Source organism: Typha latifolia, chromosome 14, assembly GCF_019914945.1.
Source record: "Typha latifolia isolate L0001 chromosome 14, TyphaL0001v2, whole genome shotgun sequence".
NCBI classification, from domain to species: domain Eukaryota; kingdom Viridiplantae; phylum Streptophyta; class Magnoliopsida; order Poales; family Typhaceae; genus Typha; species Typha latifolia.
In genome coordinates, this window is record NC_133099.1 from 3,202,100 (window position 1) to 3,227,044 (window position 24,945).

Below are 24,945 nucleotides of genomic sequence, written 5' to 3' on the forward strand. Positions count from 1 at the left end.
CCGAGGAGTAGCAGATTCATTTCCTTTATTTTTTTTAACATTTGTTTATTCTATTATTTCCAGTTGGACTTAGTCCCTGCGACGGTATTTATGTTTTAACAAATTTGTGATGGACTTGTATTCCTAGAGGCTTGTTGAGGCCTGTGATATTATAATTCTGGATTATTTGTTAGATTATTATGGTATTTCTTGACTTATTCAGATACTTGGTGAAATTATTTCACTGACAGGTCACGTGGGAATCACGTGGACATGCTCCACATGAGGAACACGTGAATTTTTGGAAGTGGGTGTTTCAGTAAGAAAGGTTTTAAGTTGGTGTTTGAGTCTGATAAGTTTATACTTACAAAAAATAGCATGTATGTTGGAAGGGGCTACTTGTCAAATAACCTCTTTAAGATGAATGTAATGACTGTAACGCCAAGAATAAATAAAGAGGAATCTTCTTCTTATTTGCTTGAGTCTTGTGAAATTTGGCATGGTAGATTATGACATGTTAATTATGGTACATTGCGTAGATGAATTAATCTTAACATATTGCCTAATTTTCAATTTGATTTAAATAAAAATGTGAAATATGTGTTGAAGCCAAATTGGCTAATACTTCGTTTCATTCCATTGAACGAAGTACATAACCTCTAGAACTTATACATACCGATGTATATGATTTGAAATTTGTTCAAACTAGAGGTGGAAAAAAGTATTTTATTACTTTTATTGACGATTGCACAAAATACTATTATGTGTATTTGCTAAGAAGCAAAGATGAGGCATTAGAAATGTTTATACATTTCAAAATTGAGGTTAAGAACCAACTTTGCAGAAAGATTAAAATGCTAAGAAGTGATAGAGGTGGTAAATATGAGTCACCATTTGCACAAATATATGCAGAAAATGGAATTATTCATCAAACATAGGCTCCTTACGCTCCACAGCAAAATGGCATTGCTGAACGTAAGAATAGAACTCTGAAAGAGATGATGAATGTCATGTTAATAAGTTCTAGTTTACCTCAGAATTTGTGGGGGGAAGTTTTGCTTTCTGCAAATCACATTCTCAACTGGTTACCCCATAAGAAATTGGATAAAACACTTTATGAGTTATGAAAAGATCGAGAACCTAGCAATAAATTCTTAAGAGTGTGGGGGTGCCTAGCAAATGTTGCAATTCTAGTTCTTAAAAGAACAAAAATTAGACCTAAAACTATTGATTGTATATTCATTGGTTATGCTCATAATAGTAGTGCATATCGATTCCTGGTTCACAAATCAGATAATTCTGAGGTACATGAGAATACAATTATTGAGTTTAAGAATGCATCATTCTTTGAGAATATATTTCTATATAAATCTACATCAGAAGTAAGTTCTCTCAAAAGAACTTATGAAAATAAGCAGGACCAAGAGTCTATGCAAGAAGGAAATGATAATAAACATAAACGAAGTAAGAGGGCAAGGACTTCTACGTCTTTTGGTCCTGATTTTCTAACATATTTGTTAGAAAAAGAACCTCAGAGTTATAAAGAAGCAATGTCTACTCCTGAAGCTTTTTTATGGAAAGAAGCCATTGATAGTGAAGTTGAATCCATTTTGCAAAATCATACCTGGGAATTGGTGGATCTTCCACGAGGGTGTAAACCTTTGGGTTACAAATCGATATTCAAAAGGAAGATGAAAGCAGATGGTTCAATTAACAAATACAAGGCGAGACTTATAGTCAAAGGATATAGACAGACAGAGGGAATATATTACTTTGATATATATTCACCTGTAACAAGAATAACGTCTATCCGATTAATAATTGCTCTAGAGACATAATATAATCTGGAAATATTTCAGATGGATGTGAAAACTGTATTCTTAAATGACGAATTAAATGAAGAAATCTATATGGAACGACCCGAAGGGTTTGTGACTCCAGGACAAGAGAGAAAGGTATGCAAATTAGTTAAGTCTCTTTATGGGCTTAAACAAGCACCTAAACAATGGCATGAAAATTTTGACTTAGTTATGATGTCAAATGGTTTTCACATCACATTAATGAATGTGATAAATGTGTTTATGTGAAATGCACTTCAGATAATTATATCATTGTATATCTATATGTGGATGGCATGATAATAACCGGTAGCAATATTAATGTCATTAAAGCTACCAAGAACATGTTGGCTAACAAGTTCGATATGAAAGATATGGGAGTTGCAGATGTGATTCTTGGTATAAAGATCACTAAAGCAACTGAAGGGTATGTTATATCTCAATCACATTATATTGAGAAATTGCTCGATAAATTTGATAAAGATAATAACAATATAGCCAGAACACTTGTAGATGTGAATCTTCATCTCACAAAGAATACAGGTGAATGTATATCTCAGTTAGAATATTCTCGGATAATAGGCAGTTTGATGTACGTCATGAATTGCACTCGTTCGGATATTGCGTACTCCGTGAGTAAACTGAGTAGATATACAAGTGATCCAGACAGTGATCACTGGAATTGAAGGGTACAGTGATGCAAACTAGATTTCTGATACAAAAGATACCAAATTCACGAGCGGATATGTCTTTACACTTGGAGGTGCATCTATTTCATGGAAATTTTCTAAACAAACATGTATAGCTAGATCTACTATGGAATCTGAATTCATAGCATTAGATAAGGCTGAAAAAGAAGCATAATGGCTTCGAAATTTCTTAGAAGATATTCTTATGTGGCCAAAACCTGTGTCCGCAATTTGCATACATTGCGATAGTCAATCGGCTATAGGAAGGGCACAGAGTCAAATGTATAATGGTAAGTCACGACCTATTTGTCGAATTATACACTTGGGTCTCTGTACTTTCTATACAATTCTTCTTTGAAGAAAGAGATTCTGAAACATGAAGTCCTCAGAATCATTAGAGAATATGCTGTTGCTGAATATGTTAATGTGAACTTCAGCAATCTGGTCAAAGCATTTTTGGACAATCATGTGAACCAGTGAGGATAACCAGTTTATCCGAAGGTGAGGCTTCTAACATGACATGCTATTGTCTACCTCATTATTAGGACTTCTTTTACGTTTGTCTTGACTTTGTTCTCTGTTGTTTTCTGTTGCAGGTGACATGTGATTGAATTATTTATCGCAACCTCTCTAATAGATAAATTATGAGAATCGGGTCGAAGGAATGAAGATGCATTGTGAGTTGTTTGTTATCCTTACAAGATATTCAATATTTGAGCAAGTTCCTTCTGTCTTCAATCTTATTCAGATTAATGTCTCAATGGAAAGGAAGACATGCAGAAAATGGCTCTGCTTATCATGTTAGTCTCCCTTTGATGTAGAATTTTGATGCCAATGCAACTTAAACATTATTGCACTCTGTGATTATTAGGTTTGAGTGGGCACGATGGATATATTTGGAGCAATTTTATTTGAAAATAATTTACTGTTATGAACTAGATCTGGACCGATTTGAATGTAAGAAAGTTATAAAAATTTATGTGATAGTAACCTCGTGACTTAGGGTTCCAATGGTTTCACATGAATCCAACGTCGAGATGAAAAATTATAAATGAAAGAGTGGAGGAATGTCTAAATAAGATAGAGTAGTAAATATCCGATGTTTTAGCGGTCATCGGAGGGTGGCAGACGGTCAAGGTTGGTGGTGGACGACTGTAAAGTAGGGTGGCTGCTAGAGGAAGGTGGTGGCTAGGATGGTAGTGCCCAGTAAGGTAGGGTGACTACTAGAAAAAGATGATGACTAGAGTTTGGATGCTTGAAGATGGGTCTAGGGTTATGATCTACTTTTATGAAGATAAATGCAATCTAATAACTATAATTAAAGATGAAGACAAAGAATAATTTTTGCTAAACTCAGATTCATTCAATGATTATAACCAACACATGTTCACTCCTATTTATAGAAGTAAAAACCCTAACAGATCAGATCCACATGCGGATTATTTTATTTATTTGAAACTTAAAACAATATGATATATCTAACTAACTAAGGAAAATTTTATTTCGCTCCCTTCTTTTTGTCTTATTTTTGTTTCGACTCCTTTTTATGCCTTCCTAAATCGACCCTTGCTTTTTATAGTAAGTTTTTAAAAAAGCCCTCGGGTTAGCTTTAACCCGATGGAACATGACAGAATGCCATTTTTTTAGTTTTTTTAAGACATAACTTCTCAAATACCAAAAATGCCCATCATAATTTACTAATATCTACCATAGGTCATCCTCAATTTTTTGCTTGGTCTTTCTTTGGGGCAAGGAAAAAGATCATCTCTAGGGTAAGAAAGAAAAATATCATCTCTACTGTAGGTCTCTCTCTAGGGTAAGAAAAAGATTATCTCCCCATTCTGGTGAACTAGGGAAGAGAGATTGGAGAAGAGAGCTCAATAACTAGCACCTTCGCCTTTCTCTTCAAGAATGTCTAAGTAAATCTTAAGATTAGAAGAGAAAGAGAAATTGGGGAAGAAAGATCAGTGAAGATAGATTGGGAAAGGGAGATTAGAAGAGAGATTGGGGAATGGGGTTTTTGGATGAGAAAGATAGGGTTTTCAGATGAGAGATTGAGAAAAGATGGGTTTTACTAAATGTAAATGGGTTGGGTTTACTAACGGGTATGGATATGAATATCCAAAGATATACTAGTAATTTGAGTACCGTGGGTTAGTTTAACCTGAAGTAAGTTAGTCTCTGTGACAATAGCTAACATACAGAATGTATAGTAGATAGCAAATATAAAAAGCAGGGATCGATTTAGGCAGGCAGAAAAAGGAGGGGTTGAAATAAAAATAAAGTAACAAGGCGAAATAAATTTTGCCAACTAACTAACTTGACTCAACTCGACTTAACTCCACGTGGTCGGATCATAACATTTACAGATCATATTAGGTTTGATACAAATTATGTGTTTTTTAGATAATTTGGTGCAAGTTATTATTGAATAAAGGATCTAATACTGTTTTCACCCTTTTTGCAGTAATCAGCGCTATTATTTTGCTGTTAACTTAACTTGACCGAAAATTAGAAGACATAAACACCCATTTGCCTAAACAATATTTTTATTAAAAAGTGTATAATAGAAAGAGGAGGGTATATTACAATTAGTTATAAGTCTATAGAATAATGGAATCTAATGACTATTAAGTATATAACACTAGGAAGAGGCAAATTGCAAAAATAACAAAGTTTGATGTATAAGATTTCTATTATTATATATATTTTGGGGTACTTTAAAACAATGATATCGGGGACCTGGGGTCCACACTTGATCTTTAGTTGGGTAGTGGGTAGATTGTGCCAGCACCCTAAAAGAAAGAATGAAGATAGGAACATTTTAGACATTTAAAAAAAAATGTTTTGCAATAGATAGGATATTTCCTTTTTATGCCATCTGACTAAACAATGTTAGTATTAACCTAAACTAGGGTATTTTTTGCAAATGTTTTATAAAACGTAAGGCCCGATTTGTAAATATTGAAAACACAGGGTATAAACTACAAATACTTAAAAGGGCAAGTGTTAAATACAACTTTCCAAAAGAAATGAAAAAAGTGAACATTGATATGGAAGTCTGCCTACTTTATAATTTTCTTTGCTGATCTTTTCTTTTATTGAATGATGCTATGCTTACAAACAGTTTATAAAGAAGATAATGTGGCATCATCCTGATCGTTAATAGTGATTGGTATGAGATAGAGAGAGAAATTATCAATGATAAGGATGATGCGATATCAATAGTGTTTGTAGAATGTTTGTAAACATAGCATTACTCTTTTTTTCTTTGCTGATTTCATTTTGGATATGTATAAAATGAGTGGATCTGTGTGCTGATATTCGACTAGTAAAATCCAACCCATAATCCTTCTCTCTGTGTTTCACTACTTGCGTCGATCTGCCTTCCCCTTGTCGCAAGATGATCTAACATATTGTTTTCCTCTTTCTTCTTTTGATTTGATCAAATCAAGTTTAATATTTGGATCTGGAAATAGTGTACGCTCTAGTTTCTCCCTTCTCTATGATATGATGATGTGGATGTGATGGAAATATTTCTATAACTGGATTGTTGTCTACTCACCCGGATCTTGGGAAGTTTGAGAAATGTGAGGATAAATCCCTAGAACGTAATTTCTTCTATATGGTTTTGTATTCTTTTTCCTTTCTTTGTTTAATTTGTGAAATTTTATTCTCTTACGCATGAAGCGCCTGAAAATAGAAACTTGGTGTAAACACTTTAGTGGAGGTTTAAAGTGAAAAAGATTTGATTCACTCTAGATATGTATAAAGATTAGGAACTGTGTAATAATAAATTAAAAAGAAAACATTAGACGCTGGAGTAAGTGGTTATTAGATTTGGTGGTGAGACCTTTATTTAGTAAAAGAAGAGGTGAAGAAAAATAAAAACAAGGAATACAACATAGAAGTGCATGATAAGGATCAGTAAATTGAAATTGCTGTACTGCATCAGATTTCAGATGAGTTTTTTTTTTCCTTGAAGCACTGCTTTGATATTTAGTGTTTACAAGTTATGTTTTGGTATAGAAGATCACCATCTTAAGTCTTAACTCCTGCTCCTGGATTGTTACTTGACCATAACAAAGCAATTATCTAATACTTGAAGAACAATACATCAATTTGCCATTTATCATCAATCTTCCAAACAAGGGTACACAGCACATATCATTTGATTTATACAGGTACAATTAGAAATTCTTGGTTTGAAATAAGAGGTATTACCATAATGTGCTTTCAAGCTCTCTGCTAATGTAACAGAAAAGTAACTAAAGGGAAGAAGTATCATCTTCTTATTGAGAAAAAGGAAAGCATGACTATCAAACATTCTTAATCTGTTGCTTCTTCTCCAGAACAAGTATGTACTAATTTGATCACTGAACATTGCTATTTCATGGATGATCATAGTGATCCATCTTTCATTAAGACTAGTCCGACTGCAGGCTTGTTGGCAATAAATCCACTCCTTTGAGATGTTATTTCTCATTTAACTACATTGAAATCAATCCAATATCATATCTTGTATTCTGTTATGTACATATCAAAGCAGGATCAGGAGGAAACTGGACATCCCTCGACAACAATACCCTTTGCAGTGGGGCAAGAAGCCAGAGGACATCCATCCAAGTCGTTGCCCCACCAATTCAAGCTAACATTCTCCAGCCCCAAGCACAGATAAAGCAACACTGCCATGAATGCCAATCCAGCATCCAGGGCACCTGATAGTAGATAGTTGTGCCTCTGCCACCAGTCGCGCCGGTATCTGTAGACCACAAAGCCTGAGAAGAAACCTACAAGAATCCAAGTGGTGTAGTTGACGGCTGTCGCAGGAGGCATCATTCCAGTGGCCCCAATCAAAACTGGCATGTTGATGAAGCGTATCCATCCTTGCCGTGGGAAAGCCTTGTGGGCGAGCCAGACGAGGAGAGGAGCGATTGCCCCAATCAGGAAGGACCAATTGATGGCTGAGTAGTAACCAAGGTCTCCAAAGATTCTGCGAGGACCAATAAGACCCCATATGACTGAAGCATCAAAGAACACATGGTCACTCGGGCATGTCCATGGGCTGTCTGAAGAGAGGAGTTCAGTGTTGCAAATGTTTGGGATTGTGTCCATGAGCCACCATGCAGTTCCGAGATACACAAATGCAGCTATGAGGGTTCCAACCACCTGTTTGTTTATTCAGTCAGTCAGCTTTTATGGAGGCAATCAGCATTTTCCAAACTTACCTGGTAATCTTCTTGCATCATTTTATTTTAAGAAGTTCAGCCTTATTTGAGATGGTAACAATGCAAAGGCATTAACAGCTAAAGATTAAGAGTGGAAACTGACCTGAGCCATGAACATAGTTCTGGGTGGAATCTTCATGTAATGCCCCAGTTTGAAATCTTGCAAAAATGTCAAGGCCTGTGTCATGCTGATGTACCCATAAACCTTGAAGCACATATTTGCTACTGGGCGTCCAGGGTACAAGTAGCCCATGATATACTCTGTAATGATGTTTAAGCCTGGCGTCTGTTTCATTCAACGAAAGAAATTTTACAGTTTTACTTGGAAATGAACTATCTAAGACATCCAATGTACCTGATTTGTAGTTGCTGTGATGATTCCAATGGGAAGAGTGAAGAAGATGGCAAGAGCACAGGCAAGCAAAACACCCCACCATGGCAATTGTAGTTGGTCAATGTAATACTCACATGCAAATACTGTGAGTGCAATATTGGCAATAAGGATGCAAACAAACCACCACTCTGGAACCTGTTTATATCTACTCATGAGCCTTGTGTGCACATCCATCTTCTTTTCTTGGAATGCTGACTTGCTCATCTGCCAAACTTCCCTACAACAGAGGTGATTGATTACATGGTTATTACTCCTTCCTAGTTACCTAGATTATTCGTTACCAGTTGAACATAATTGAATTTTCCCAGTTGTCAACAAACACTATTTGGTATTCTCTTCAAAAACAGGTGTTTCGAGTGACTTCTGTAGCAAAGCAAATAGACTTGCAGACCAGTTTCATGCAACCAAAAGAGCTAGATGATGACAATATAAAGAGCAAAGGTAAATTACCTTCCGTGGAAGAGGAGAACATGGGAAATTGTAGCAGTAAGTGACGCAAAGCCGACACCATAAGTCATCGCAAAGAAGGTGCTCAAATAAAGCGGGCCATTCTTCTCATAGGCCTCAACATCAAGGTGGAAATCAGAGTCTATGATGCTAGAGATGTTGTAGTTCTGACCAGTGGATGTAAATAATCCATCTGAGAAGATGGGGAAAGTTTTGGCCTTGTAAAGGTTTAGCCAATAAGCAGTGGGGGTGATGACATACATGATGAGGATGAATCCAGCTGCAACATTAGCAGTTGCAAACCAGGGGCTGGCAAGTGGGCTGCCAAGGTAAGAGGAGATGGTAGACCAGTCGAGTCCGATGGCGCCAATGCCAAGGCCGTAGAGCCCTGAGCCAAGCTGCTGAGCAAGGACTGAGTGGGGAAATATCCAACAGATCCAAGAGAGGGAGGTTAACATCTGGAAGATGTAGCCTGGGAGAACATAATAGGCAAAGCTGCAAATGAAGGCCACCATGAAGAACTGGTTGCGAGTTAACCCCCCTTTTCGCCTCTCTTCCTTCTCATGGAGTGCCCTGTAGAGAAGATTCTGCCATGTTAATTGTAAGTATTTCTCATGTCCTACCATTCTTTGGCATAAGCTTGTCCAGTATTTCATGTCAAATCTGAAAGTTTCAACAAGATTGCTGAGTTCCTCAATACTGCATATTCATAATTATTGACTTTTAGACAAATTCCTGGTCATGTTCTTTAGCAATGTTCTGCTGATGTTTTTAAATCTTTCTAGCAAGTGACAGCAGTACTATAGTGTTCTTCAAAGTTCAGCATTTGCAATGTGGCCTTACTGCCCCCATTGATGCTTCTATTGTCTCCAATCCAGGGCAACTTTATTTCAACTCGAGTTGGTCAAAGTGGATCCAAATCAAGTTGCGTATGCATATATAAATAACACTTTTATTAGTTTATAGATACCTATACAGCTAGGTAGTATTTTTTTAATCTCACTTCTTAAACGTCAACTGCATGCATGCTTTCCTATTTGATAGATCTACTTCATTTCTATAACAAGTATCTTTGAAGGTAACAATATATTTTTCAATTCTTCAATGTTATTCACATACTTGTGTTCCTTGAAAAGATTTACCTCATCCAACCAAATCAAGGTGTTAATATTGTCTTAATTACCTGTCATTATCCAGGCACGTGGTTGGTTTGTACTAGAAACAGAGAAGTGTCAACCTGATTAACACCCTAATCTAGGGTTAGTTCGGGATCTCCAATTGTTTTGTTAGGTTAGAATTGGCCTTATATTTGTTGATTGCAAGCACTAATTATTCCCTTCAGACAAGTCGAAATAATTTATACTACTAGTTTGACATTACAAACCTACCTCCAAAGATACCTCTTTATGACCAACCCACTTGCAACTCATTTAAGTTTAAGCTGTTGCTTATAACTACGTGAGCCAGTATTAATTTTAACAACCGACAGAATAATCTGAATTTCTAGGAAAAACAAGAACAAAAATCAATGAGAAACCATTAATAAGTATTTTACCTATCTGTGATAGAGATAATAGATTTGGTTATTTGCGTGTTGATATTTAATAAATTTTCTATTTAGAGTGTTTTATATTTGAACTCATTATTATAATTTTTTTTTCATAAGGTTCGGCTTAATTTGTGGATCTATATATTAGAGAGGGCTAGTTTTTATTCTAACTTTATGTCTATAATAGATCACACATGATTACATGCTAATTTTATTTTCATTGATTAAATCAATCCTTTTCCTTCTTCATGAGGCTTAATAAAGATCAAATAGAGGTGGCCTTTTGGGGCCTAATTAAATCATTTTCCATAGCAAGTATGTTACATGATAGATTAATTTATAACACCATGTCAACGTGAGAATTAGAGTTTGATTAAGTTGTAAAGAAAATTACGTGGTAAGTAGAAATTAAAATATGGCAATTTAGGATATAAATTAAGTAACAAAAATATCCATACAATACCTGAACAGGGACACCTGCACCAAGTTGTAAGGCCACCACATGGTCGCCGGCTCCACCAGATACCGCCGGAATATTCCCGCCCATCCAAATCCCAACACCTACATCATAAATAATAATATTATTATTTGTAGATATGGACTATACATTTTATATTCAAGTTTAAAAAAATGATCTATATATATATATATATATATCAATGATAACGAAAGTACTATATATATTTGATTAAATATTTAATGTACAGTTTGTAGTCCAAATCACATAAAATTGCCGTGCTTAACCAATAATTGGTGAGATTGAATGCCTTTCTAGCCACAAAAAGTAGATCTATAATTTTTAAAAAAAAAAAATTAAATGAATATATATTAAGAATGTTCTATATATATATATATATAAAGATATTCCCTTATCTAACATATAAAACTTCTGGGAAATTTTGGTTAATTAACATGAAATTGTACGCCAAAAAAAAAAATTGTTCATTCCGATTTGAAAAGAAACAAATAAAATAAAAGCTCTTTATCACTCTCCAACTTAAGATGAGCATTTATTAAAATTCTGAGGCACAATAAATGACCGAGAAATATAAAATATATAATATCCAGCTTGTAATTAACCCCACAAGTTTCAATCCCATTCTTTTCACAAGTTTCAATCTTGATAAGAGATTGAACATTTTTCTAGCATTAAAATAATAAATCTTCCAGAAAAAAAAAGAATTATATTTTCCAAAAATTATATGTAAATCTTTAGCGAGGAAAATTAAAAAAAACTAATATTTATTAAGCTTTTGGATCAAATGAATCTATAGTACCTGCGTGGTGAGGACGACGAGGAGCGAGACGAAGAAGGTGATATGCTGCCTGTAGAAGACCTTAACGGCGGTGATGACGTGGATGGCGTAGACGGTCCCGGCGCCGGAGTTGGCGAAGATGGTGATGAGGACGTGCTCCTTCATGTTAAAGGGCCCGGGGTTGAGGGTGAACTGCCACGCCCGACCCTCGAAGAACACGCGGTCGGTGACGACCGCCGCCATCAGCCGCCCGAGCGGCACCACCGCGATCTGCGCCGAGATTGACGTAATGGTCAACGGCTCCTTCCGGTACCAGAAGAACTGGTTCAGGAACGACAGCAGCGCGCACGATGCCGTCCCCAGCACCCACATCCGGAAAGTCAACGCCGGGATCGACGGGTCGTCGCTAACCGGCACGGTCAGCGCCACCTGCTCGATGGGGGAGTTCTCCTCCTCCTCTTTCCCCCCGCCGCCGGAGGAGGAGGTAGAGGGGCCGGAAGCGACCACTGCATGGTTGTTAATTAATTCATTAATTAATATAGATAGAGGATTAGAGAGATTAGAGATGGGTTAATCTTATTCTTACATAGAGGAGCGGTGATTTGATCATGGTGGTCTTGTTCTTCTCCATCGGATCCCATTGAGTTTGCGTCCTTCTCCAAAGAATGGTAGGTAGATTCCCTTTTTGGCTTTGGTTTTCTAGAGCTTCTATATCTTTGGAGATTCCATATTGGTATCTGGTGGTAGCTAGGAAAGAGAGAGAGAGAGAGAAGTTACGTAATGTTATTGATTGCTTGATGGGTACAAGTTATGCTATATTTGTAAGTAACTATAGTTTGCTAGAAAAACTTACACACGGTCAAAACAATAAGCATGATCAGCTTTTCTCTGTATTACGCTTTTATATGAAACAATTTAGTAGTCATCCATAATGTTTTGTTTTTCTTTTCTTTTGACAAAAAAAATTATACTAGTTTGGTTCAATGAAAATCTAGTGTTAATCCCGTTGCCATATCACCGGAATAGGCACGGATATTGGGGTTGAGATTTAGCACAGGCAATCGACAAGCAACTTCTCACTCGCCCTAATTCTATGTGTTTTTCAAATGCAATCGAGATCATCAAATATGTGTGATTAATATGCAGACACGCACCAATTAGACGGGTTGGCTCATATTGAATCCTAATTTTAACCCGCTTAGCGTGAAATCAATTTCTAGCAAAGGGTGAGCTAAATAAATTTAAATACAATAATTTTGAGGGTTGAAAATAGACTCATTTATAGCTCGATTGTGGCTCAGGCTCATCAAATACTTTAAAAGTTTAAGCTGGAGTTTTATATTTTCAAGTAAAAATAGATACGACAGAAACCTTTATTCTAAAAATTAAAGTTATTAGAAAGGTAACTTTTATATTTTATATTATAATAGATAGGATACGTCCAACTTGAGATATGAAAACAAAGAAGGTGGGCCATCATAGTGATACAGCGATGCGATTATTATTTTATGGGACCAATAATAATTAATGGATGTGCTATTTTCCAAGCATGTGACAACGAAAAGAAAATTTCAACATAAAAAAAGAGTTAGCCATACGATTAGTATTTGCCTCGGAAAAAGAGATTTCACTAATTAGACAGTGGTAAAATTATATTCGTAATTATAATCTTTCTTCCACCAGGATTTAGATACGAATAGTAAACTTAATTACATTCATAACAATCTTTTATACTACTTTTTCTATAGTATCTCAAATTATATAGATATACGAATATTGATTTAGATAGTAAATTCCCACACTCATATCTTTATCTATATAGTTTATTTAATATGATTACAAATTTAAATCTCAAACCATATTGGCAAAACAAATCGAAACTGTTTAGATTTAATCCAATTTATTTTCAAGGAACGGGAATGACATTTTGTGACGTATCGATCCATTTAGATAGTTGATATGAAACGTGAATGCTAATTACTCTTTCTCATTCTTATTTAGAAAAAATTATTAAACCTAATATGACATTCTACTGTATTCAAAAACATAATAAGAGTAAAAAAAAAAATTGAAAAACTAAATGATGGGTATTTAACTTTTAATTAAATATACTATAATTTGTCAGTTGTAATTAGGTTAAAGTTAACCCAAGAAAAATTCTGGTGTTTTTAGCTATAGATTTTTACTCCCTTTCTTTCTTTTTTTTCTTGTTTGTGTCCTTAAGAAGCAAACGTCCATTTTATATCATGATGTATTGATTGAGGTGTTTTATAATTATTCGTTGCATGACACCGTGTTCTTCGTTTAGCGTCACGTTGTATGGCCAACTAGGAATTAGAATCTTTTGTCGGTTTCCATAACCTACTTTTCGTAAGAAAAGGATCCGAATCTAACTGATGTTACTTAGGCCCTAAATAATGAGTTTAACTGTGCTTATCTTTAAAATTAACTTTAAAGTCAAGCTCGTTCAAATAAACTTGATAAGACTCAAAATAATATATATATTATATTATAATTCTATTATATTTTAAGATTTACTTAAGTGGATTGTTATGTACACTTATATTTTAAGTCTATTAGTTTATATTTTTAACTTATTTAAGCTTGATTCAAGTCTAAATCAAGCTTTATTAGACTCAAAATTAGCTTGAAATTAAGTCGAATTGAAATAATTTCAATTCAAGCTTGGTCACAAATATAGGTTTAATTCAAATCTAAATCAAGCTTAAATTTGAATTGATTAAGACTTGAAATTATTTATTGATCGACTTGAGCTTAAAATTATATTCATAAAATTACTATTTTATATTTAATAAAATCGCTAATTCAGATAATAATTTAATTTTTACATCCAATAAGACTCGGTAATTGGTATGTGTGTATCTACGTGGGTCAAAAACTCTGGTATATTGGTCAAAATTCGAGAATTTACTGGCTTGCATATTAGCCATAGTTCATGGGGGTAAAACTATAATTTCTCCTTTATATAGTTTTGTTTGCCTCGACATATTATCGCACCCCAAATAAGCGATCTCAACTTTCTACGCTTTACATCAGTTCCCTTCTAATACGTCGTTTACCCTTGTTGCTACGTTTGCACAGGAGCTGTTCGAGGAAATGCCTGTGAGAAACTCGATACCGTGGAGGATGATGATTTTATCTTCGTACAGGCGGTAAGGTACAAAGAAGCTGCAAGGAACTGGGATGCTGGAGATGAGGTGAGAGACAACTCATCAATTTTTTTTTTTTTTTTTTGTGTGTCTGTGCAAATAATTGCCTATATGTCGACCTTATTGCAGAACAGTCTATTCCTTTTGCTAATATTCCAAGTATTCTATTCCTTTGATTAGAACAGCCTTCTTCTTCTCACTTTTCCCTTCTTGCAAGACAAAAAAAATCATTTTTATAAGCAGGCGGAATAGTGCAAATATGGCTTAAAGGAAAGGAGGAGCTTTTTTGCAATAAGTATCTCATTTAGTATTTTTTTGCATGTGTATGGTATACCCATGAAAGCTCTTTGTTCGCTTTGTATACCCTTATACTCTTCTAGTTACTTATTAATAATTATATGTTAAAATTTGAACTATTTATAGATGAAAAGACAAATATGTTCCTAATTAAGAGTCATGTATGAAAAATGTAGAAAGTTGTTTTATCTTTTTACTATTACGTGGATCAACTGTTAACTTTTATAAGGTATGTATACATGCAAAAAACAAGAATTTTTAGGAGTATCCATATACAAATCAAGTTCTTTAAAGAGTATATGTATAAATATCAATTTTGGAGGGACATATAAACAAGGTATACAAGCAAAAAATTATAGTAAACAATATGGGTCAATACGAATTGTGGCAGTGAAATATCAACACCAATATGGGGAAAGCATCTCAATCAAGGTTCCCAATCGGGATCGATATCGGTCGTCCAGAATAACGATACGTATATCGGCCGTTTGTATCGGATCGGATTATTTTTTAATTATATAAAATTCTAAATATTATTTAAAAATGCAGAAAAATGTAGAAAAATTAAAAAAAATGATAAAAAATAAAAAAAACAAAAATTACTCACATATTAAAAAATATATTAACTTACTCAAAATTTAAAACTTTGATGAATACCGAGCTGGTTCTCATAAATTTATATAGTCTTCATCATCATAATCACCATAAATTTGTAAATATTAATGTCTGGGACCTGATGCTCCAAAAAGTTATTCTATTATATTAGTCATATTGTATGGATCGTGTGTTGTGACTTGCATCTGAGGAGGATAATAACCAGCATTTGGATCTTGTGGCTGAGAATACTGACGATACTAAGGATAATAACTAGCATATGGATCTTGTGATGGCTCCAAACAATAAATACTCGATGTACCATAATCATAGAAAGCAACATTCTCATGACGATGTCGCTGATATGTATATACATAATCAGTTTCTCTGTCTTCAATCCTTATGCTTCTTTGACTTTCCTCAACAAATGTAGATAGAACGATCTCACCACCATATCAGGACTATGACTAGTACTAGTAGATATACTATCTCTTGCTGCTGAACAACTCGTACCAGCCTCTGCCCTCGTCATGGTCTCTCCTAATATCTCATCTAACTATAGGTTATCTCTGTTATCTAATAACCTATCTTCTATTATCTAATAACCTGTCTTCTATTTCTCTGATCCATGGAGTCAAAGGGTCTTTTTCATTAAAAACATAATTTAAATCAATTAGTTGTTCATTTTATGCCTTTCTTCTTAAATTTCTCTTCCTCAACCTCATATTATAATGACAAAAAACTAACTTCAATCTTTCCATTGTCAATCAGTTGAATGTTTTGTATGGATTAAGGAGAAAGTAGTCCAATTTCTTTCACACTGTGATGAAGATACAGTTTGACTTAAAATTTTCTTTGCTATTGACATCAAATTTGATGCTTCCTCCCATCGATAGATAGACCACCATTCAGCTGGAGTGTTATGAGATATAGTTGCAGTAACTTTAGCAGTACTGAATTGCTCAGCTCTCAATCTGTATCTCTCCATCTGAAATCAGAAATATATTATTAGCCTATTGCATGCTGATTATATTGAAAGTTAAAACTTGAAACAAATAATAATAAAATTATTTAATTGAATCATAACTCACTTCTTTATTATAAAGGATTTGTTAATGAATATCAGGCTCAAGCTTGCTGATTACCTTTCTAACTCCCAACAAGAATTCACTATCATTATTGACATTTTTAGAAAATTAAAATCTTGGATTAAGAAAATATCCTGTAGAAATTTAAAATTTGTAAGCATTCAAATTTTTAAATATTCATAAATAAAAGTAAATTAGTAAATTAAAACTTAAAACTTAAAAGCATGCTTACCAGCAGCGTGTTTATCTCTATATAGTTGTTTGTTCCATTTAGAATCAATTATCTTCCACCACTTTCTATAACTTTGGTCCACATTTTTTTTATTGATTATTTTGCTATGTCCATTGTCTCATATAAGAAACCCATCTTAGACTTGTCATCACTGTCTACAAGTCTTAATATTTTGACAAAAGACTCAAATACTGCGGTTGTAATTGTAATATTATCCCAAAATACATTTCCAAGAGCCATATTTTTCTAAGTTTCACCAAAAAATTTATCTTTAGGTTTCATATTCTTAATTTTTATAGACCACTCTTGTGATGTAAACATCCTCATAATATCATCCTTGTAACGCATGATGCTCTCCAAGGCTAAAAAGTGAGTAGCAAATCTAGTGACGCCGGGTCTTATGATCTCTCTACCACCAGTCATATGCCTGAGTAAATTAAGAACCCAACCATGGTTATATATAAAATTTGTTAACCTTTGACCTTCACGTATGATCACGTCAATTTCAGACTCTTTTACAATATCCTCTAACATTAGATAAATACAATGTGCAGCACATGACGTCCAATATAAATGAGGTCTTTTTATCGTCAGTAAATTTTCAGCAGCTTTATAATTTGCCCCATTATCAGTAACCACTTTGACAACTTTTTTTTTTACCGATTTCTTGTACCACCTCATCCATCAACTAACAAATATAATCTGCATTTTTTAAATGAGCAGTAGCATCCACAGACTTTAAAAATATTGTCCCCATGCCAGAGTACACTAAGAAATTAATTATATTTCTTCTTTTTTGTGTCTTCCACCCATTACACATCAGTGTACAACCAAATTCATCCCAATACCGTTTAAATGCCTCAATGTAAATATGAAGTTCATCTACCTCTGAGTCAAGATAGTTAGTAGCAATATCATTTGAACTAGGAGACGGAACACCAGTCCCTACAGATTGTATAGCATCCACCATAGTATGATAGTAAGGACTATCAACTACATTGAAATGAATATGGTTGTAGAAGAAAAATTTAGAGATAGCCCTACCAATGTGTTTCTTTGCATTTGTAATTCCTTTGAGAGCTGTCTTGATGGAAGTCTGTGTACGACACTTTTTTTCTAAAGATATGTATCCATTGGTCTAATATTTCTAGACTCTGCTGTAACACCAGGAGTTCTATGGGTAGAACTACTGCCCTCATATTCTCTCTCTCCTCGTATATTAACTAATTTAGATCTCTAAAAGTTACCACTAGTGTTTCTTCTCATCTCTTCCTCTTCTCTATGCATATTTCTGCTCTCTTTCATTGTCCTCCTCATCTGTCTCTCCTCCTCATCCTTTTCATTTTGCTCATTGTTATCATCATCAATGTGTACAGGATTATGCATCAATTCTTCACGAACCATTGACTCTCTTTGTTGTGCAGATTGTTTATCCTTTTTTTGCCAATTAAATGAGCCAACATCTATTTTTTAACTTTCAAGGACACTTGAGTGCAAGCTAATACATTTCCTTATCTTCTAGCTAAATGTTCTTTCAAACGGCTGACACCACCACTAATTTCCTTTCCACACCAGTTGAATTTAACAAGTCTTTTATCTTGCCCAATAGTGTTGTAATATTGACACCCAATGTCAGTATCATATGACTTCTCTTTTGGAGCCATTAATATTTTAACTCTGCAACTAAAAAACATAAACAAAAATCAAAATAAAATATAAAATAATTTAAAATTTATGAGGCATAACTGTATAAGCAGCATCAGTTGCAGCAACACCAGGTGCTGCTACCACTGCTGGTGCTGCAACAGCTGCTGCAGTGGCTGTGCAGTTGCTGCACAATGAAAAAAAAATTAAAAACTGAAAAAAAATTACCTAAGGTCGTCGAAGATCGAGTTCGTCGAAGAACGTCGCCGGAGGTCGAGGTCACCGGAGATCTACTCCATTGCTGATGAGAAAAAGAAAGAAAGAAAGGAGAGAAAGAAAGAAAAGAGAGAAAGAGAGAGAAAGAAAAGAGAGAGAGAAAGAAAAGAGAGAGAGGAAAAGGGAGAGAGAGGTAGGTGGGGTGTGGAGACATCAATTATTAATGTTCCCCGGGTCGGATTTGGGTCGGATCCGACCCGTTCCCACCTGTTTCGGTTGGGATCGGCTAAAATGGTTGATCCCGCTCAAAACGGATCGGGTTTCGGCTGGGATCGGCCAAAACTGAAAACCATGATCTCAATACTCTCATGGCCACCCATATCGACGTGTGTCATTAGGAATTGAGCATATCTTACTTAAGAAAATCTAATTTGGGATCTATTTTATCACCCTTGATATCTCTTCCTATTGTGGTGCTTGATTATATATATTATACTTCAAATTTTATAAATCAAAGAAAAACTTTGATTTTCTTAAAGTTCTTATCTTTATTTTATAAAGGACCATATGTAGATGAATGTATTCAGTGGTAAATATGATTATATATTTGATCTAGTGAAGAGCCCGTCCATACCACTTTAGCATGCTAGTGGATGGCATGGCGAGCTAAACAATGTACATCCAAATTGTTACAACAACTAGTATAGCATACCTTATACTAGGATTGAGAGTCATTCACCTATTACAATCTTAAATTAGAGGTATAATATTCTAGTCCTAGCACTTTATTTAGCAATTAATTGCTTCAACTGCACTTTGACAATTGTTGAATATCCACTTATTCACACCTCCTCTGGCTACCACCAAGACCTTGAAACCTTCAAGAATGGCCCATGTTTCTCCATTAACGTATTGCCGCAGTTATTCAAATAATTTGACCTCCCAAACCTCACATGCTTCTCCTACCAAGTAACACAAATGCCAACTCCACTATCTTGTTCCCCTCGCCATGCAGCGTCCATCCAAAGGAGGAGGTCGTTAGCTTGCGGGGTAAGGTCTGTGAGATTGATTTGCATGATGTGATGGAACTACCCATGCACAACGATCTCCATCTTGGCAACGTTTGTCTCTGCATGAGCGACCATTTTAATTAGGTCTGCTAGGGTGCCTCTAAACACTCTTTCACAGCATGCCTTCCATATTTCCCACAGGATGCTGCAACCATGCGTCGTCTTAGCTCAATAAAGAAATCCAGTTTTCAAAGCGATCGGATCTTCCTCCAAGCCTAAAACCAAACTGACTACAAAAACAAGCAGCATGGGTGAAGTTGCAGTCCATGAAAGTGTGCTCGAGCGATTCAGCATGGTAGTAGGTGGCTTCTATGCCTAGACTATGCTTCTTCAGGATACTTCTAATAGGTAGAGTGCCAACGAAGCAGTTGCATAAGAAAACCTTAGATCCTCAGCTGAGTTGTCGCATTCTTCCCAATAATTTTTCAGATGTTGCCTGACCTTGTGCTTGGTATGCTACACTCCCATTAATTCAGTGATAACCCTAATGATTAAAATGATATACCTAGCGATGAAGTCGTCCGTTCTACATTTTCTAAAGAAAGTCAATGAGACATAAGGATTGAAGACAGAGAAATTGATGATGTACATACATATTATCGACGTCATCATGAAGATGTTGCTCTCTATAATTATAGTGCATCAAGTATTTGTTGTTTAGAGTTGTCACAAGATTCATATACTGGTTATTATCCTTAGCATTCTTAGACACAAGATTCATATGATGATTATTATCTTTCTCAAACACAATAAGATCATATATATGACTAGAATGATGCAATCACTTTTGGGAGCACTAGATTCTAGGCATCATTATTTATAAACTTATGGTAATTATGATAACGAAGATCACAAGAATTTACGAGAGCCAACTCATTATTTATTAAAGTTTTGTCTTTAGAGTAAATTAATATATTTTTTAAGATTTAGGCTCATATGTGAGTATTTCTATTTTCTTATTTTCTTGTCATATTTTCTAATTTTTTAGAAATCAATCTGTATTTTTTAAATAGTATTTAAAATTTTACGTAATTAAAAAATAGTATGATCTGATACGGTCGATGTGTCGTTTTTTCGGATGACCAATCTCGATCCAAATACCTAGTTTAGAATCTTGATAAAAAAATGTTCAAAAACAAAGCAATATAGATGAGAATTGACGGAGAACAAATGAGTGCTTAATAGTACTCTCACAATGTCATCACCAACTTTCATCATAACCAAAGATGGCATTCTTGAGTTTCTTGAGGGATCAAATAATTATGAATGATCTACAGGGATCTTACTACAATGTCCTAAATCATATACCGATTGTCACTTTAGCATATCAGTCTAGAGACGTAATCTGTTCCAACAATGAATCCCATATGTAGCATTTTCATAAAGTTTGTGACTAAGTCCATTTTAAATCACAATTCAGTGACCCTTGTTTCCTAATTAGAGGTCAATTATAGAAGTTTAGGAAAATATTGTCGGCATTATATTTGATGCTTTGGTCACTTTTCAGAAGTTCAGCTGATTAGCTCTTAATTAGCATCTGACTCTCTAAATCTTTGTTATACTTAATTTTCCCCTGCACATCTTCACTTATAAAATGTTTTGGTTCACAGTGTTTGAGATATAATTGGCATTTGGTGCATTCGTCCTACCCTCACACCAGGTATTACACATAAAATGTATATAAATTTTTCTCAAGCAGATAGTTTCCTCATCATACATTTTTCATGAAAAAATTCACAAAAGGAACATGGAATGTTGTTAAGGTCAAATATGTATTTCCTGGATCTTATTTTCACCTCCTGCACTTCCACACACATATATATAATACTTTGTCCTTTTGCAGTAATTCAATTGAAGAAACTCATGAAGAGGCTTCCCTGAAAGAAATAATGAGCAAATTCAATTGTATCTGCCACGTTGATCCTTCAGATGAAGAGTGCTAAAAGACGATATATTTCTCTGAAATTAACAGTGTAGTTGTCTTTATTATATTAACTGAACACAAAGAATCTTTATATTATATTGTTCCACTACTCACATGCATCTCTTGTGCATCTGTTTTGCTTCAATACTGTCAACCATCTGAAGTAACTACTATTTGTATCTGCAAGGTGACCTTCATTATAAGATACTAGGCTAAAACATCTATTATTTGTTTTAATGATTTTATGGTAGCATAGCTTAGATGTCATTGTGTCTATTGGTTGTAAATGACGTTCACTAGAATTTTACCTTCTCTATATCCTGTATTTGTCACAGAATATATACGTAGTTGACGGAAATAAAAACCAGAGTTGTCCATGTGTCACAAAGAGAGTCACAGATTTTCTACCTATCTTTGATGTTGCTCTAATTCGTGAAGGTCTTGCGTCATATGAAGACACTGGAATAAACTTTCGAAACATATCAAGAGCTCCAGTTGTTGACAGCAGTGATGACCGATCAATTAATTCTACTATTATGGAAAGCTTTGGGATTGACAGTACTGAAGCTTATAAGTAGAGAAGCTGTTGATCTATTCCTTCCTGGAAAAAACCTATGGCAGTGTTGATGGACAAGGAGATATAAGTCTTGGATGGTGTAGAGGTATTCTTTTCCAAGAGAAGCATAAAGCATAACTCTTAGGCACGATATAACTGGTAGTAAGTAGCTTCTATGCATAATGGTTAAGATGCAGTCTAAGCTCAAGACTAGGACTCCCTGAAAAGGTATATGAGAAAGATTTATTGAGTGCATGATCCATGAAGAATAGTGAATAAGATGTTACTCATTCTTGTTTATTTGACTCACTTGAGACATGCTATGTTATAGGCCACAAGGACGTCGTGGTCAATGGGAGTTACTGTTTCGACTGTTGATACCATGGCAGATGTTGGCACCACCCTGATGATGGTGGGGTTCCTGCAAACTGGCATAGACAGAGTACTTATCAAGCCCTTGACCCACTTAATCACAAACCATATTGGTGCTTATCAAGATACCTAATTTTGGGCAATTCTTAGAACATTTCGAGTCGTGTAAGCCTTTAGGACTAGTCCTAGTAGAACTCACCTCTATATATGACGGATTGGACTCTTTTATTTAATCATCCATTAAAGAATTGACTTAGGAGTAAGAGTAACATAAGAATAATCATAAGTGTAAATTAGGAATAGAACTAAATTAATCTTCTATCATCACCTCTATTACCGCCCAACTTCTTTTTTAAAACCCTAATCATCATCTTCTTTTATGAACTACCCTACCTTACGGTCGTCCCCCATCACTCTTGGTCGTCCGCCACCCTCCGACGATCGCCGTAACATCGGATATTTATAATTCTATTCAATTTCAATATTTCTGCACTATTTCATTATTATCTTTTCAACCTGAACTTGGAATCACGTAAAACCAGAGCCAAAATAATCCTAATTTGTGAGGCTATCACTCATAAACATATCACACTTTTTCTACTAATATATCAGTCCAGATCTAGTTCATAACAATACATACGTAATCTGAACATTGATAAGTATTTCAGACAAGATTGACATTTCTAATTTCTTATCCAAGTTTCGTAATAGAGTAGTTCAAATGGCATGATGTCTGTTGTTTGTTGTGCTAAAGATTTGATTCCCAAGAAGTTAACATTTTATATTTTCTTTTCTTTTTTGTATACTCGCAAGTAATAAAGAAGCATATGCAGGCATCCAGAATTGGTTGGTGTGGCTCGAAAAAAAGGGCCAAGCTTCTAAAGACAATTTTGGGCAATGTTCTGAACATATGGAGAGCACTAATTGTTGATGACACTGCTCTCTTGTGAAGCTTTGAAGATTAAACTACTGAAGCTTAAGCTTTGAAGAGGGTGAAGAAGCTTGTGGAGAAACCGATGACACAGCGTTGATGAACAAAGGGATGCTTATCGATATTCTTCATATCTGATACTATATCCTCTTATTTGCATATACACTATGGGCATCGAACAGCTCTGATAGGCAACTATTGGAAGTTATATTCACAATTACCAATCAATAGGCAACAACTGGAAGTGGGAGCAAGCAGAATTTCCTGGAAGGTGGATTAGATGACAATGATTCCCTCAAAGTTCATTCCTCTGCTCAAGTTGAAACAAGCTAAAGTGCACTTTTATTTGACTCCTTCTAGTTTTAACTTATGTTGAAAAAAATGAGATGTAAGAAGAATAAAGACAAACTAAAATTTACAAAAATATTACTTTTCTAATCAATTGATGCAAACAGAAAGGGTATTTTACTTATTTAATATTTAACTTAATGTCTATCAGACAGTTGTTTGAATGTTAGAATTATAAGAGGGGGTTAAGCAAGGAGTCACTCTGAATGTTAGCTTAATCACAAACCATGTTGGTGTAAATTATAAATTAATCATTCATAGGCTACATCAACATAGTTTATTTGGTTCAATAGACTCTTGATCACCACAACCAACTTCCTTCACAATGGTAACTGTTCCTTCAAATCATAGACAATAGATAAGATAAAAAAAATTAACTCTCCTTGATATTTGCTAAGAAATTTTTGAATTTCTTAAATAGTCAATCTCTATATCAAGTGTCCAGAATGGGCAAGATATGACTCCACATCCTAATATCAAATTATAAACAGCTATATAGGGGAAATTATTATTTATCCCTTGTAGATTTGCCCCATTTCAACTTGCCCTCCAATAATTCAAACTTAAACATTTATTAACTCACCCTTAGGTACAAACCTAGTCTCAGAAACACATAATTAACGGCTATGAAAATATAGTATGATTTGAAGACGATATGAATAGTTTCATTATTTTGTAATTTATTTATAGCAAAAAATTTCAGTGCTACTAAAACTGTATTATTTTTAGATAAAGAAAATCTAACAATTACATTAGTCCGAATCATATCAAGTTAGTCCTAAAGTTTAAAGTACAACGAAAGAGAGAGAGAGAGAAAGAGAGAGAGAGATGCTCGAAGAAATAGCTTGAGAGGGCCTAAAGTATTGATCAAGACCTTAGAATCATACTCCGCTTGTCTACCATCGATATTTGATTCTCCAGGCCTTTTAAGCAAAGGAATCAGTCCCATTCCATAAGAAAACCTCAAAATTTATTCTCTTTTTGGGAGTCATTAAAATGCTTTAGATTGAGTTCTTTATAGTGTCCTTATAAATGCACAGCTTTATCCCTAGTATTATACTTTTACACAGATAACAAGGGTTCCATATCACTAATCTTAGCTAAAAGGTGCTTATCAAGATAC

General features: G+C 34.7%; 1 protein-coding gene and 1 long non-coding RNA gene across 2 annotated transcripts; one reads left to right on the plus strand and one right to left on the minus strand.

Annotated features, from left to right (window-relative positions):
* Positions 1–6,608: 6,608 nt before the first annotated feature.
* On the minus strand, positions 6,609–12,168 carry LOC140801229 (oligopeptide transporter 7-like). The gene is made up of 7 exons (XM_073156241.1): positions 11,967–12,168; positions 11,402–11,886; positions 10,588–10,685; positions 8,579–9,148; positions 8,090–8,345; positions 7,838–8,020; positions 6,609–7,675 (listed from the first exon to the last, which is right to left on the minus strand). Exons 1-7 carry the CDS (start codon positions 12,019–12,021, stop codon positions 7,058–7,060), a joined length of 2,265 nt encoding a protein of 754 aa, XP_073012342.1. The 5' UTR covers positions 12,022–12,168; the 3' UTR covers positions 6,609–7,057.
* LOC140801230 (uncharacterized) lies at positions 8,217–9,317 on the plus strand. The gene is made up of 2 exons (XR_012111395.1): positions 8,217–8,356; positions 8,476–9,317. It is a non-coding gene; the product is annotated as an uncharacterized lncRNA (long non-coding RNA).
* Positions 12,169–24,945: the final 12,777 nt, after the last annotated feature.

What these genes read in the sequence shown, in the direction of transcription:
- LOC140801229 (XM_073156241.1), bottom strand. Translation starts at nt 12,021, where the DNA reads ATGGGATCCGATGGAGAAGAACAAGACCACCATGATCAAATCACCGCT. An exon ending in GTTCTCCTCTTCCACGGAAG is followed by an intron (nt 8,346 to 8,578) that starts GTAATTTACCTT and finishes CCTCTGTTGTAG; the next exon opens with GGAAGTTTGGCAGATGAGCA. An exon ending in TCACAGCAACTACAAATCAG is followed by an intron (nt 8,021 to 8,089) that starts GTACATTGGATG and finishes TGAATGAAACAG; the next exon opens with ACGCCAGGCTTAAACATCAT.